We start from the raw sequence: 14203 nt of genomic DNA, 5'->3' as shown, positions 1-14203 counted from the left end.
TTTGGGCACTCTTTAGTGCTCTCAAGCAGATCTATATGAGAACACCCTAATGTGAAAATACTCTTAGTCACCTTAAACCCTGCACCTCCATAATCAACTGCAAGCTCAGATTCATTCATTCAAGGCCCACATTTCACATTCCAATCATATCCAACAACCGATGCATAGATCCAAGCTCCGACCCCCACATTTCCTCTTTTTCTCTAATCTGCATATCATAATATGGAAGAAAAGAGTTACTGCCATTTCATTGTGGCTAGAAAGTAATCTATATGAGAGGAATGCGACTATATTCTTACATAGGGAGCTTAACCTACTATCCCATGGTAGTTAATTAAACTGCATGATTATCATTTTCCCACACTGGTATACTTGTCAAAAGTGTATATAATTCCAAAATATTATTATCATTAATCACTGATTAAATCAAAATTATGAAAATAACGTTATAATTTATAATTGCTCCTCTAAATGCCTGTTAATGTAAAAGGTCTAATTACAGATGTCCAGGGTGTATTTATGGGTCATTAGCAGAATTGTGAGTATTCCCTCTCTAAACATATTTATTTAAATTACACCCGATTGATTTGCCTGCTTTTGATAAATGGATGTCACTGAGAAAACCACTGGTAATTTCATGATTTTCCACTTCTGCAATTAAAAAATGTAAAAATAAATTTGGTTGGATGGTGTGGGATACATGAAAATTAAGTTAAAACAATTAAAAGTTAAGGAACACGCCGACTTTTTGGGACTTAAGCTTATTCACCGTATCCCCCAAGTCCATACATTCTCATTCTCGTTGTGCATAACTGTCTGACGCACCCACCTCTAGCCTAGCTTAGCACAGATACTGGAGGTGTACAGCGCCATCTGTTCTACTGCTCAATAAGTGACAAACTAGCATTTTCCTATTTACATGTTGTGATGTGTATAGTTACATCGTTCACTAAGACCAACGGAAAATGAAAAGTTATTTTGTTACTTATTGAGCAGTAGGCTAGATGGAGCTGTTTATGTCATGCATGGAGATGAAAATTGTATGTATGGACTTATCTAACAGTAAATAAACACAAGTCCCAAAAAGTCTGCGTGTTCCTTTAAATAAAAGACAGGTCCCGTTTGATTCTGCACCATCAAAGGTAGAAATCGTAGCAATAGTTTTCTAAGTAATGTTCATTCATGCATAAAAGATTATTCAAAATGTTTTACTTCTGTGTTCCACAGGAAAAATCCAGCATGCAGGTTTGGAACATCATTAGAGGTAGTAAATAATGAAATAATTTAAATTTTGGGGGTAAACTGTCTTTTAAAATGTCTCACTGTATGAATTGCACTAGAGATTCATAATCACAGGAATCTGCTGGGTGCCTCATCATAAATTATGTAATTGACATATGCATTAAAACATTCAAACAAAAAAGCACAATTGAGAGAACAAACATATTCCAACAATATGTATGAATTTACATTGGGGAGCCAGTTAAAGAAGATATCACTTAAATAGTACATCCAAATGGCCACGGCAGTGTAAAGGCTTGTGGGTAAGCATGATTTATCACTAAGCATAAACCATGACATGCTTGAGTGCATGCATCTACTTTGTTCAGCTTCAGTCACAGAGCAATTTTAAGACATGCTGCACCTAATAAGATGGTAAAAAGTGTGGAGGTCATTGCAAATACTGAAGAAACCCAGCTGGACTAAACAAGAAAAAAGATCCATCTCACCAATATGACCCTTTTCTATGCAGTCTGGTGATTGTGAGACGGTTAATGGGTCAGTTCACCCAAAAATGTTAGTTCACCCACATCTGTTAGACCTCCGTTCATCTTCAGAACACAGTTTAAGATATTTTTATATTAGTCCGAGAGCGTATCTAAGTGTAGGCACACTATACTGTCCATGTTCAGAAAGGGAATAAAAAAATCATTAAAGTAGTCCATATCGTGACATCAGTTAGTTCATTAGAATCTCTTGAAGCATCGAAAATACATTTTGGTCCAAAAATAACAAAAACTACGACTTCATTCAGCATTGTCTTCTCTTCCAGGTTTGTTTTCAATCCTCAATCAAAGATATGAAATGGTCATGAATCAATACACTGATTCATAACCGTTCATATTCGTATAAATATTTTTGTAGTCACATTTCCCCCCCCCCCCCCCCCATCTAATTTATTTTGAAGAGTTGCCTTGCGTCCGCAGGGAAAATGCCCCTGGTGTGTGGTGTTTTGACAGACTTACGTAGTAAATACTCTGCTGCATCCTGCTCATAATCTGCATCCCTCCGGAAAGTGGTCAATCTTCTTACAGACACCTCGAAATGTTCCTGTAGCCATGAAGAAAAGAGAGCAGAGGAGAGAGAGAGAGAGAGAGAGAGAGAGAGAGAGAGAGAGAGAGAGAGAGAGAGAGAAGAGAGAGAGAGAGAGAGAGAGAGAGAGAGAGAGGAGAGAGAGAGAGAGAGAGAGAGAGAGAGAGAGAGAGAGAGAGAGAGAGAGAGAGAGAGAGAGAGAGAAGAGAAGAGAGAGAGAGAGAGAGAGAGAGAGAGAGAGAATACCATTAGTCTATTTTTTGAATGCATGTGTTGGAGTGCATACAAATAAGTAAATGTGTCTTAGTGTGTTTATTTTGCTGGATTTTCTCATGCATTTATCAGGTCAATGAGCAGAGTCCTAGTAAGATGCTTGCTATGTATTTGTGTGGTTTGCGTGTGAGTGTGTGTGTGTGTGTGTGTGTGTGTGTGTGTGTGTGTGTGTGTGTGTGTGTGTGTGCACGTATGCATGCCTTCTTGTGCATTCACTGACAACCCGTTCACTCGGCTGTGCGCTCAAGATGACAAATGAACAAAAATAACATTTCTGCCCCTCGGGCATAACATGTGACCGACTAATGAAGAGGTTTATCGTACCAAATACATGTGCCCAATGTAGGGGGAAACCATTCTGACACATGCTGTCACATTCTCCTCTACAGTAAAGGAGAAGTACACAGCTCAAACACTCGAATTGTGTTTGAAACCTTTCCATTTTAAGCAAAATACAGCATCAACATATCAATGCACATTACTGTTAAAACACAAAATAACTGGTAAAATGGTTTAAATCAAAGATGTAACCCAACTAAATATTTAACCCCTTTTTTTCTGTTGAGATTACAGTTTTTATTTTGAGGGTTCCAGATATCCTCATTTACACAATTTAAAATAAAAGCAACCGCTTATTTTCCATTTAAATTTTTTTATGTGCCCCTTAGACTGAATCCCATCTGAAAAACCCATCTGAAAGACATTTCTGAAACATTAACACTCTGTTTTATCAGAAAACTATAATGAAATTATTGAATATGTAACTGGCATCCATTTCTATGCAGGCTCATTTTGAAAACACACAGTAAAAAAAAAAAAAGTATCTACAAAATATCACCGTCATCAACCAAAATCTTTTGACTTGGAAATTACATGACAAAATGATTGAATAATATAATGATATAGCTAATAAACAATAATTAATAAATAACCTATATAAAAAATATCTATAAATAAAATAATATAATATGTTATGTTTAACTGAATCTGAAATACATAAAAAGTACTAAAAATGTCAGAAAGCATCAACTGGAACAACCAATAGTATTTTCTGCATCTCAGACCACAAACAGAACATTAGGGTTACGAATCGGCTATCAAAAAACCCATATTGATCAACTAATAAAAACATTGTGGTGATGAATTAATACTGAACACCCAGCACTCGAAGAATCTTTCATAGACCGACCTCATGGTTTTATTTTCCATGGGTCTGCATTTGTGTTTGTGAGTCAATTGAATGCTTTTAGCCATTTTGTTTATGAAAAAGACAGAACAGGTCTCTGTGGTGCATAGTGAGGGCTTTCAATGATTCAGAGTGAATCAGGACATTCGGGCTCCTTCAGAAATCCCCTCTGGCTCAGCCCGCAGCCCTCTCCCACCACCACTGTCTACAGGTGACCTGACAGACTGGCCATTCAAAGACATTCAGCGCTCTTCACTCCCTCACACACACACACACACACACACACACACACACACACACACACACACACACACACACACACACACACACACACACACACACACACACACACACACACACACACACACACACACACACACACACACACACACACACACACACAGTGCCTGCTCATAACAGAGATGGAGGGAGATCAGAAAACGAGTAGGCGATAAAGGCTCTGAGAGAGGGACGGTTATTGTCATGGTGACTGTGACTGCTGTGACGTATTGATGCTTTGAGTGGGAAGGGCTTGCGCATGATTTGAGTCCTCAGATATTAAATAATTTGAATTTTGATAAGAACGGAAATTGGCGCAAAAAACAACTCACAGATCAATGACTTCACATAGAGCTTGCAGTGCACAATATTAAAGAATTTCGAAGAATTACAAAGTGTTTTTGTATTTATATATGGCACTTTTTGAAGACAGCCTTTATCAAAACAGCCTTCTATCACAAAATAAGCAGCTGTATATAATGATAACAGTATGTTATTATATACAATATACTTTTAAAAAAATTGCTAGAAATTTACCAAGGCAAATACACATTTAACACTGACGATGACGAACACTGAGCGGGCCGTCGTGCATGCTAAGTTAAAATGACTTCTAAGAAAACATGTCTCCATACCAGCACTGACATTTGTCTTGCCCTTTAACCGTAAAAACGCATCCTGTGAATGGCCCAAAACCGATACTGATAAACTGATAAACAGCGCAATCTTTTTTCAGTGCAAGCCAAGAGGTTTCAACTAATCTATGCCAATGCATTTTAAATGTTAGCTCTGCCCATGCAATAAATGCACACATTTTTAAATGACCACGTTTTTTATAGCAAATTTTAACTTGCCGTGAATAAAAATTTAAAAAACCTGCATTTTAATAGTTACAATATACGGTAACGCTTTAGATTACGGCCCGCAAAGTACTGCAATTAAAGTGAATTTACAGCATGACTTTCGGTAATTATAGTGCAACTATAAAGTAAGTAGCCTACTTGTAGGTATACAATATGTAATTTTGGGGGAATAAAGGGGTAACTATCAGGAAAATTAACAAATAATTTATACTGTAAGTATTTTTTAATTAAGGGGTAATCATCTGTGTAGTTACGGGGTAAGTATGGATGTGCGGGCTGTAAATTAAAGTGGCTCTTGTTCCCCTCTTGTTTCATGTAGTTACAGGGTAAGTAGGCTACAATAAAAACACAAATACAATCTGATATCACTCGGAAATATTTATTTCCAAAACAACTTAATTCAAAACAGATTTATGACACTTCTTCTTATTATTATTTGTAAAAATAAACTTTTAATGTCAAAAGATAACATCCTAAAAGAAAGAGCCTGTTTTGACCCTTTCTCTTTCTTTTCTTTTCTCTTCTTTTCTTTTCTTTTCTTTTCTTTTCTTGTTCCTCTTCTTCTTTTTCGTTATTTCCATTGATGGATCAATGGAAATATGTTTGATGCTTTAACTCTTAGAAACCCAAATGAGTTTTCATTAGCAGAGATTATTTATTTATGTAGCCTATACGATTTTATTCTTTATTTAGAATAAAGTCATATACATCTCGGATGACATGAGGGTAAAGGACAAGTAAACGGTGAGCACATTTCTGCTTGTAGGCAGTGTAACATGACATAATACAGAATAATAGCTAAAGACATGTGGGATTCCTTCTTAAGATTCATCTGTGGCAAGGACGAAAAAAAAGAGGAACAAGATGAAGCCAAGCAAGAGAAATGAATGTGTTGTAAATCTGTATTAAAAAAAGTTTAAATTTTTAAATTTTAAATTTATTTTTCATAAAGGTTTCAGAGTGATATCAGATTGTTTTTGTGTTTTTATTGTACTTACCCTGTAACTACATGAAACAAGAGGTGGAACAAGAGCCACTTTAATTTACACCCGGCAAATTCGTACTTAACTAAACAGATAATTACCTTAATTAAAAAAATACTTACAATATAAATAATTTGTTAATTTTCCTGATAGTTACCCCTTATTCCCCCAAAATTACATATTGTTCCCATATACCTACACGTACTTACTTACACTATAATTACGGAAAGTTATGCTGTAATATTCACTTTAATTATGCAGTACTTTACGGGCCGTAATCTAAAGCGTTACCCAATATACATATTCACAAATACAACTCCTCGTAATTCACACCTTAATAGCAAATATTTCTGCCTGTTCCCGCTCGTGTGATTGTTAGCCTCTGCTTTTCTTCTACAGACTGAAGCACCGCACCCAAGCGGCAACCTCCCGCGATCTCTCTTGAAGCCAATACAGAAGTACTGTAAACTGTAATTCCTTAACTGGCCACTAGGAGCAGGCTCCAGAAGGGAGCAGAATCTCATTGAGCCCCATTATAAAATTCTCAACTTTACAGCAGAAAAAAAAAACATGTTTACAGCCTGGTACAAATTGCGGTTTTGGCTTATAAGGCTAATTTTGATCTTCATGACAACTGTGAGGGGGGTGAATTTTTTTATAACTCATTCGTTTACGTTATATAAAGCCTTAAAGTTCTGCATTAAGAAGGTTACAATTAAGGCCGTGGTTACAAGTGGATAGCCATTTATCCGCCGTCTATAGTCATTGCGTCACCACAGCTCCGCGCACATCCCTCCTTTTTGCCCATTTTCTGTTATCCGGGAGTGACACGCGATGACTCGCTCACAAGATGGCAACGCCCAGCTCGCCCATACTTTAAGCTTTAGAACAGCTTATCAGATATGGGTGACGTCATGGACACTACGTCTATATTTTTTTTACAGTCTATGACCGCACCATTGCTTTCAGTTAATAAAGGAAAAAAACAGCAAATTTTGAACTGGAGATGCAGGAGACTTGGAGTTGTATGGGACCAGAAGAGAAGTAGGACATCTGGAGCTGGGTGGGACCAGCAGTGACTTGGAGCTTTGAGATTTGTTGAAGAGGTGATTGAGAAGATTCCCCCCTTCCATGTAAAGCTCTTTGAGTACCCAGAAAAAATCCACAAAATATTCCACAGAGACCAGATGCAGCTCAACCTCAGTGGCTGGTGTGTAGGCAGGGCTTCCCTCCATGCCCTAATACTCCACGACCCCACTGGGACGGACAATGTTGCTGGCTCACGCATCTGTTCAGACTCTTCGCTGGGCTCAGGTTCTGGGACGGTGATAGGTGCAGGCGTCCACTCTGGCGATGGCATCGTGGCAGGCTCAGTGTCTGTACTGGGCTCTGCCTTTTTGTCTGTGAAGTATGTTGAAGGCAACTGTCTGGGCTCTGGGTCCAGAGCGGGGTTTATGGGCCAAGACATCAACAATGGGTAGAGAAGTGTTCCAGGCATCAAAATAGCTTCTTGTCATGTTAGGTTATCCAATTCTGGCAGCACCATTTGGTTATAATAGTTTGCTCTCATACAGTAAATAGATTTTATTGTGCCATCAACCAGAGCACTGTGCCAACACATAAAACCAGGCAGAATAATTCTCAATTATGAATTCCTTCATGAGCAAGAGCAATGAATATTGCTGCTTTATCCATTTTTTGGTTCATCGTTCTGTCATGTTATATTACTGACAAGGCACAAAGCAATAAAAAATTCTTTAAAAAAAAATCAGGAGTATACACAAGAGAAATAACCAAGGCAAATACACATCTAATATTTAAACACAATAAAAACAAGGTACGTAACTTAACAAGGAACTGTGGAAATTAACAATGAATGAGAACACTCTATGGGAAACAAAACAAAAACAACCAACACAATAAAATGAAACATAACTAAACATAACCCTGACAATTTCTCAGTATGCATAAAAGTAATGACTTTTTAGGAGAAAATGTTGTGTCAACAAACAAAATGAATCAATAAAATAATTTGACACTGTAACAAGTCTTACCTGATCCAAAAAATATACCTAATTTATATATAATTTTTTTAATCTTTATTTTCATGTGATATATGATCCAGGCATTTGTAAGATGTACCCCCAAACATTATGAAACAAATAGTTTTAGCTGCCCAAATGAGTCACATTCAAAGCCGTTTTTTAAATAGCGTTTGTATAGCCTGCCAAAACACGCACGCACGCACACACACAGTTTGTTTCACTATATTTGTGATGACATTACATAGACTTCCATTGATTTTATATCAGGTCAATGATATTTTCTATCCCCTAACCCAATCCCTATCCCTAAACCTAGCCATCACAGAAACATGTGCAGAACAATATATTTAAACAAAAACTTGATTTGGCCGATTTATAAGCCTTTTTAACTAGTGAGGACCAGTCAAATGTCCTCACTAGTGGGTCATTTTCATAGTTTACTATATAAGTGATAACATCTGTGTCCTCAGAAGTATTGCCAAACAAGGAACATACACACACATTGTCTGGTTCACTATCTTTGTGGGAAGTCTGCATAGAGGTAATGGTTTTATACTGTACAAAACCATCTAAACTGCCCCTGCCCCTAAACCTACCCATCACAGGAAACATTCTGCATTTTTACTTTCTCAAAAAAAAACTCATCCTGTATGATTTATAAGCTTTTGAAAAGTGGGAACCGCTGGCTGGTCTTACACACACACACACACACACACACACACACACACACACACACACACACACACACACACACACACACACACACACACACACACACACACACACACACACACACACACACACACACTGCTGTCTTAATCGTAAAATCCTTTCCTTTAAAGGGATACTTCACCAAAAAAATTGTCATCATTTAATTACTCTCAATTTGTTCTAAACATGTATAGATTTCTTTCTTCTGCTGAACACAAAAGAAGATATTTTTAGGAATTTCTGTAATTAAATACCATGAAAGTCAATGGGGTCTATCAAAAAAGAAAAAAGAAAAATAATTTACTACAAATAATATAACCTTACCCTAACATAAACAGAAAACATTCATTAAAATAAAAAAAATAAAATAAACGTACTTAAAGGTTTTGTCCCATTTAGCTCCTTTTTGTGTACAAATTGTACCCAAAATAGGATTAACTGCAGTAGTTTCTAGTTCTCCAGGCTAATGTCAACTGAAAGACAGTCATGATCTCATATCATATTTCAATATATCACCTGTCCACTGCCTGTGTCCACACTTATCTGTCTAGCGTAGTGTGAAGTACAACCAGGCCTCTCCATCCTCCAATGAGCTGCGATGGATTACAGTGGCACTAAAAGCATCATAAGAACCAGCAGATGCTTTTACCTACAATCACTCAGATTTAGAGCCCTACTCTTTGTCTCCATTTACAAAAACACAAACATGCAGAATGACTGCATGTGTGTCACACCTTCAGTTGCGGACCTGTCAGAGTGCTTCACCGGAGGACGGGTGAATGCATTACCAAGGAAGTATTTCATTAGCTTTTATCTCTGTGTTCACTATCATTACAGCCTTTGAATAAATAAAAAGAACACTGATGCTATTAGCTGAAAGGGTCCCTTGTAAAAGCGCCTGCAAGGAGTACTTTGTATTGGAATTAAAAGTCCTAATTTGGTTTCTATGCTGACAATGCAATGATTCAGAAAAATCTGATTACGAAATCTGTAAATGTACACAACAAAAGATGCCTCCCCCCCACACACCCCTGTGTTGTTGTCTGCAGGTGGAAAGACTCGTCTTCATCACTACTTTGAGGTCTCATTGACCCTTTTGTCTCAAGACCCTCTTAAAACAATTAGTCACATCTGAGTCTCTGTTTCACACTTTAAGCTAATAGAGTGCTCATGCTCAATAGAGAGAGAGAGAGAGAGAGAGAGAGAGGAGGAAGGGGGAAAGCAAGTAGTTTACAGTCAATATTGAGGTAGAATCACCAGAGACATGTTTTCAATTAAAGGCTACCCTTGTGCGGATTAGAAAACAACTCATCCGGTTGTGTTGATTCGAGCCACTGGGTCTCCGCATCGGAGAGAAGGTGAAAAGAGCGCTGAGTCCCGTGGGTTGGGGGCTGTCGCCGCACTGACACACCTCCAGCTTGAATAATTCAACAGAGATCTCCTCAAAGGTGATAGCTTTGTTGGATGAGACCAGAAAGATTAAGGAACTGATGGAGACATTTTCCACCCGACCCTCCCTTCTTCCCTTCCTCCTCTTGGAATGTGTAGCCAGTGCAGCTCTCTGGCCCATTCAGCACACATCTAACAGATAAAGTGACACTTTTATAAAAGGAAAAAGAGAAAGGGGGATAAAAAGGGGCCTTTGTGTTGCTCTGCATCGCCGCTCTCATCCACTGGTCCTCTGTGGCCGGCGGTGGGTGGCTGTGGGTGCAGCGAAGAGCTCTGCCACTGGAGCTCCTCTGATAGCACACGGGCTGCCTGCCTCGCTCTGATTGACACACGGTTAGTCACACTTCAGAGAAATACATGCTCAGCTTAATTTGCCTATGCATTCACCCTCAGCTTAAAGGGAACCTACAGTCAAAGTGTAAAGACTTCATTTGTGCTGAACAGAGCGATGGAGCAGAAGTCAGCATTTCCATAAAATTTCCTGTCAAGCAAGATTTCATCCTGTTCCTGGAATATCATGGCCAAATACATTGATGACTTTAGCGGCAATCTCAAAGCCTTACTTTTTAGCGTGTTCTACATGCAAAGAATATTAACATTTTCTTATAAGATATTACATGTATTCCAAAATGCCACCACTTACCAACATTTCAAAGCATTCTACACATTAAAAAAATGCTGGGTTGTTTCAACTCATGGTTGGGTTAAATATGGATTTAACCAATTTTTTGGTTGGGTTTGTCCACATTTGTCCCGAACATGTGTTGAAACAACCCAGCATTTTTTAGAGCGAACATGCTTTTGTATTTCACTGTGCTGATTTTCCATTGCTTTTCAAAACATAGACAAACATGTCTGACCGCTGCACTTGCATCAAAAATTTAGTGCTCAAGTCATTTACAACTTTATACAATATTTCTGTATTGTACGGAGCCCTGCACATGACATGCAAGAAAAACAAGGTAAATTTGTGCATGATTTACTATTTTGTTCCCTCGATTTATAAATCGTGCGCACGATTTAGCGAATCGAGGGAACGAATTAGTAAAAAGTGCGCACTATTTATAAATTGAGGGAACAAAGTAGTAACGATGTGCACGATTTTACCTACTAGTTTTTACTACATGTCATGTGCAGGGCTCTGTAGTATTCCGTATTTTGTGTGCTTTATGCTAATACTGTGAATAACAGCGGGAAGAATATTAGACAGATTCAAACCATTAAAGGGGAGATGAATTGAGAAATGTTTTAATATATAAAAGGTCATGGTAATATAATAATATTCTGTACGTTTCAGAACGCAAAACTTCATTTTTAGTCAAAGAAAAGCTTTGGACACCAGGCCTAGCAAACGCTCGATCTCAGAATGTGCCTCATCTTGACGTCAGAATGTGCTGAAACCATAGACTGTAAAAAAAAAAAAAAAAAAAACACTGCCTCTGCAGGAGAAGATTTTAAACTACTCATCAAAAGAATCGACTCATTCGGTGAGCTACACTGGTGGCATTCATTTTTCTGTTTGGCCAGTATAAGCATCAGAAGCCGATAGAGTTTTATTTTGACTCACTCTCACTATAAATGCCAGCACCTGAACACAGATGCACAGGAGCTCACATTCTCCATATGAAGATGTTTACAATCTTTTTTTTAACAGTTCTTTCAAAAACATTATTTGATAGAACTGTTCAATAAAGAAAAAAAAAGGATTACATTGTTTGTCCTATGATTAAAAGTAGTACAAAGGCAAATGCTCTTTCATATACTATTGGCATTCAGCAAATATAAATTTGTATAATTTGAAAAAGTCTTTCAATAGCTAATAGAAATATTGTTCCACATCTTGCAAACTTTGGCGAATCCAGCTGTTAGCGCTTAAAGTTAGCACTTTTCCATAAAATGCATTTTCAAATTATTTATTTCAAATTTTGTAAATATTACGTAAAATAAATATTCAATTCATTACATCAACTGTTAGGGTAGAGTGGTGAAAAACGCCCTTATGGGGTAAAATGCCTAGGGTATTAATTTCTAAAACAGACACTAGATAAAATCGAGATATGTTTTTTTTTTTGGTTGCTATGGATTACATTGAGGGATGTTTAAGTTTTTACTGCAAAGCTTACTTTGGTGATATACCTGAAAAAAAATTCTTAAGTTTTCTTTCTTAAGATTTCTTAAGTGAGATATTTTTTAACAATAAGAAAAAATAAATAAGGCAAGGCATATAGTTATGGACTTATACTTAAAATATAAAGAATGTTAATTTTTTCAAATCTAGTCTGTGGTAAAACGCCCCTAGGGGGCATCTTTTCTCACTATCATAATTATTGTATAGCTAGTTACCATGTTCTGAATATCACATTCTTTGTTTTTCCATCAAATGTAATCTAGGTGGTTAAATAAAAAATATTTAGGCCTTAAAAATTACCTCACATTAGCATCAACCGCTAACAATATTTTTCAAAAAGGTTGATTTTCAAAATGGTTCATTAATAATATTCATATTTTGTAACTGTTATTTTGGCTTGTCTTTGTTTGTATTCTGATTTTGCTGTAAACATACACTGCAAAAAAAAAAAAAAAAAAAAAAAAAAATGTCTCCAATTGAAAATATTCTAGTGACTAATTCTAAATTTTTCAGTTGGCCAAATTGAAATTCTATGAATTGATGCAATTTAATTCACAGAAATTCAGTTCGGCCAACTGAAAAATTTAGATGTGATCAGTCACAGAGACCTTTTTTTTTTTTTTTTACAGCATATAAAGCAATTATTATTATTTTTTTGTCAGAGTGGTTGTCATTTTACCCCAACATATTTTGTTGATCCTCACACCATACCTACCCCTAAGTTATTCCTAAAACCAGAGGGAAATAATGGGTGAATAACACTCATGTAGAAGCATCTAACCTTGGTTATAAGATGACATAAACTATAAACTTGGCCCTAAAATCTGACTGGTTGATTGGAATATTATTCCAGGATCAACAAATATGCACTCTAATTTAAAACCTTTGAAGAACCCTTTTTTTTTCACACCACATTCAATACACACATCAAATTAAATTCACAACCCCTGAAAATAGGCACAGAGATTTCCACTGGAGATCATTTGAATGAAGATCTCGATTATTGAGCTATAGCGATAGCTTGTGCCAATCAGAGAGTGACTGGAATCACTGTTCCAGCGACAGCACTGCTTCTTTCTGCTGCTTTTAATGACCTGTGTGCATTTCATTTTGCAGGTAGGATCTGAAAATTAAGGCCCAGCTTGCAGACAGACTGATTGGCCTAATGGTTTTGACACGGTGAGTCATCCACATTTATTAGGCATGGTTTTAATGATCATCCACAGGGCACAATATCTTTTCACAATAATATCCCTACCAACACGAGAAGATCACTTACTAACCCGCTAATTCAACGAAATATAACAAGGCAGGGAACGCTTTATTTGAGCTCTGCGATAAGCGGAGACATGCAGCGTCCATGTTAAATCATGTTTCTAGAGAATGGGGTAATAAATGTGCAATGCGGCCTGTCTAAGACTACTGGGACCGGACTGAAAGACTGTACAAGAGGCAATCTTCTTCCACTTGTGGCGTCGATTGCCCCCTCCTCTCTCCCGCTCGTCGCACACTCGGCTGCCGTTAGCTGCTTATTACTGTTGTCTCAGCAGGGCCCAATAACTATTCTTGTTTGTTTAAGTTCGCTACTTCTGCTTTGGTCTTTTCCATTAAATGGAGCCTTTTCAAAAAAACAGCACACTTCAGAAGACGGGTAGAGGGGTTGTGCAGCAGCTGATACAGGCAGCCACTTCCTCTAGAACTGCAGGGGCTCTTGAATGCCTCTCAGGAACTGAATAGTCTCAGTGATCATGAGGGGTTCAAGTTTACATTACACCAGGACAGTAGCTCTTCCTTTCCTCCCAGAAGTGCCATGCCCTTTCAAACTGAGTGCCCTCTCAGAAGTGGACACAATTTTCAAGAAAAAAAGCATATCATATCAAATCATATCATATCATATATCATATCATATATCATATCATATCATATCATATCATATCATATCATATCATATCATATCATATCATATCATATCA

At 37.3% G+C, this 14203-nt stretch overlaps 1 protein-coding gene across 1 annotated transcript in view; it reads right to left on the bottom strand.

Annotated features, from left to right (window-relative positions):
- The window catches only part of cacng3b (calcium channel, voltage-dependent, gamma subunit 3b), a 43257-nt gene that overhangs the window by 12202 nt on the left and 16852 nt on the right, over nt 1-14203 (bottom strand). Inside the window, 2 exon segments of the mRNA XM_067418199.1 lie at nt 2247-2286; nt 2288-2331. Of these exon segments, the coding sequence (XP_067274300.1) occupies nt 2247-2286; nt 2288-2331 (84 nt within the window).

The sequence above is a fragment of the Pseudorasbora parva genome, chromosome 2 (genome assembly GCF_024679245.1).
Source record: "Pseudorasbora parva isolate DD20220531a chromosome 2, ASM2467924v1, whole genome shotgun sequence".
Taxonomy (NCBI): domain Eukaryota; kingdom Metazoa; phylum Chordata; class Actinopteri; order Cypriniformes; family Gobionidae; genus Pseudorasbora; species Pseudorasbora parva.
Note: the sequence above shows the minus strand (reverse complement) of the source record. Positions and strands in the feature narration are given on the sequence as shown.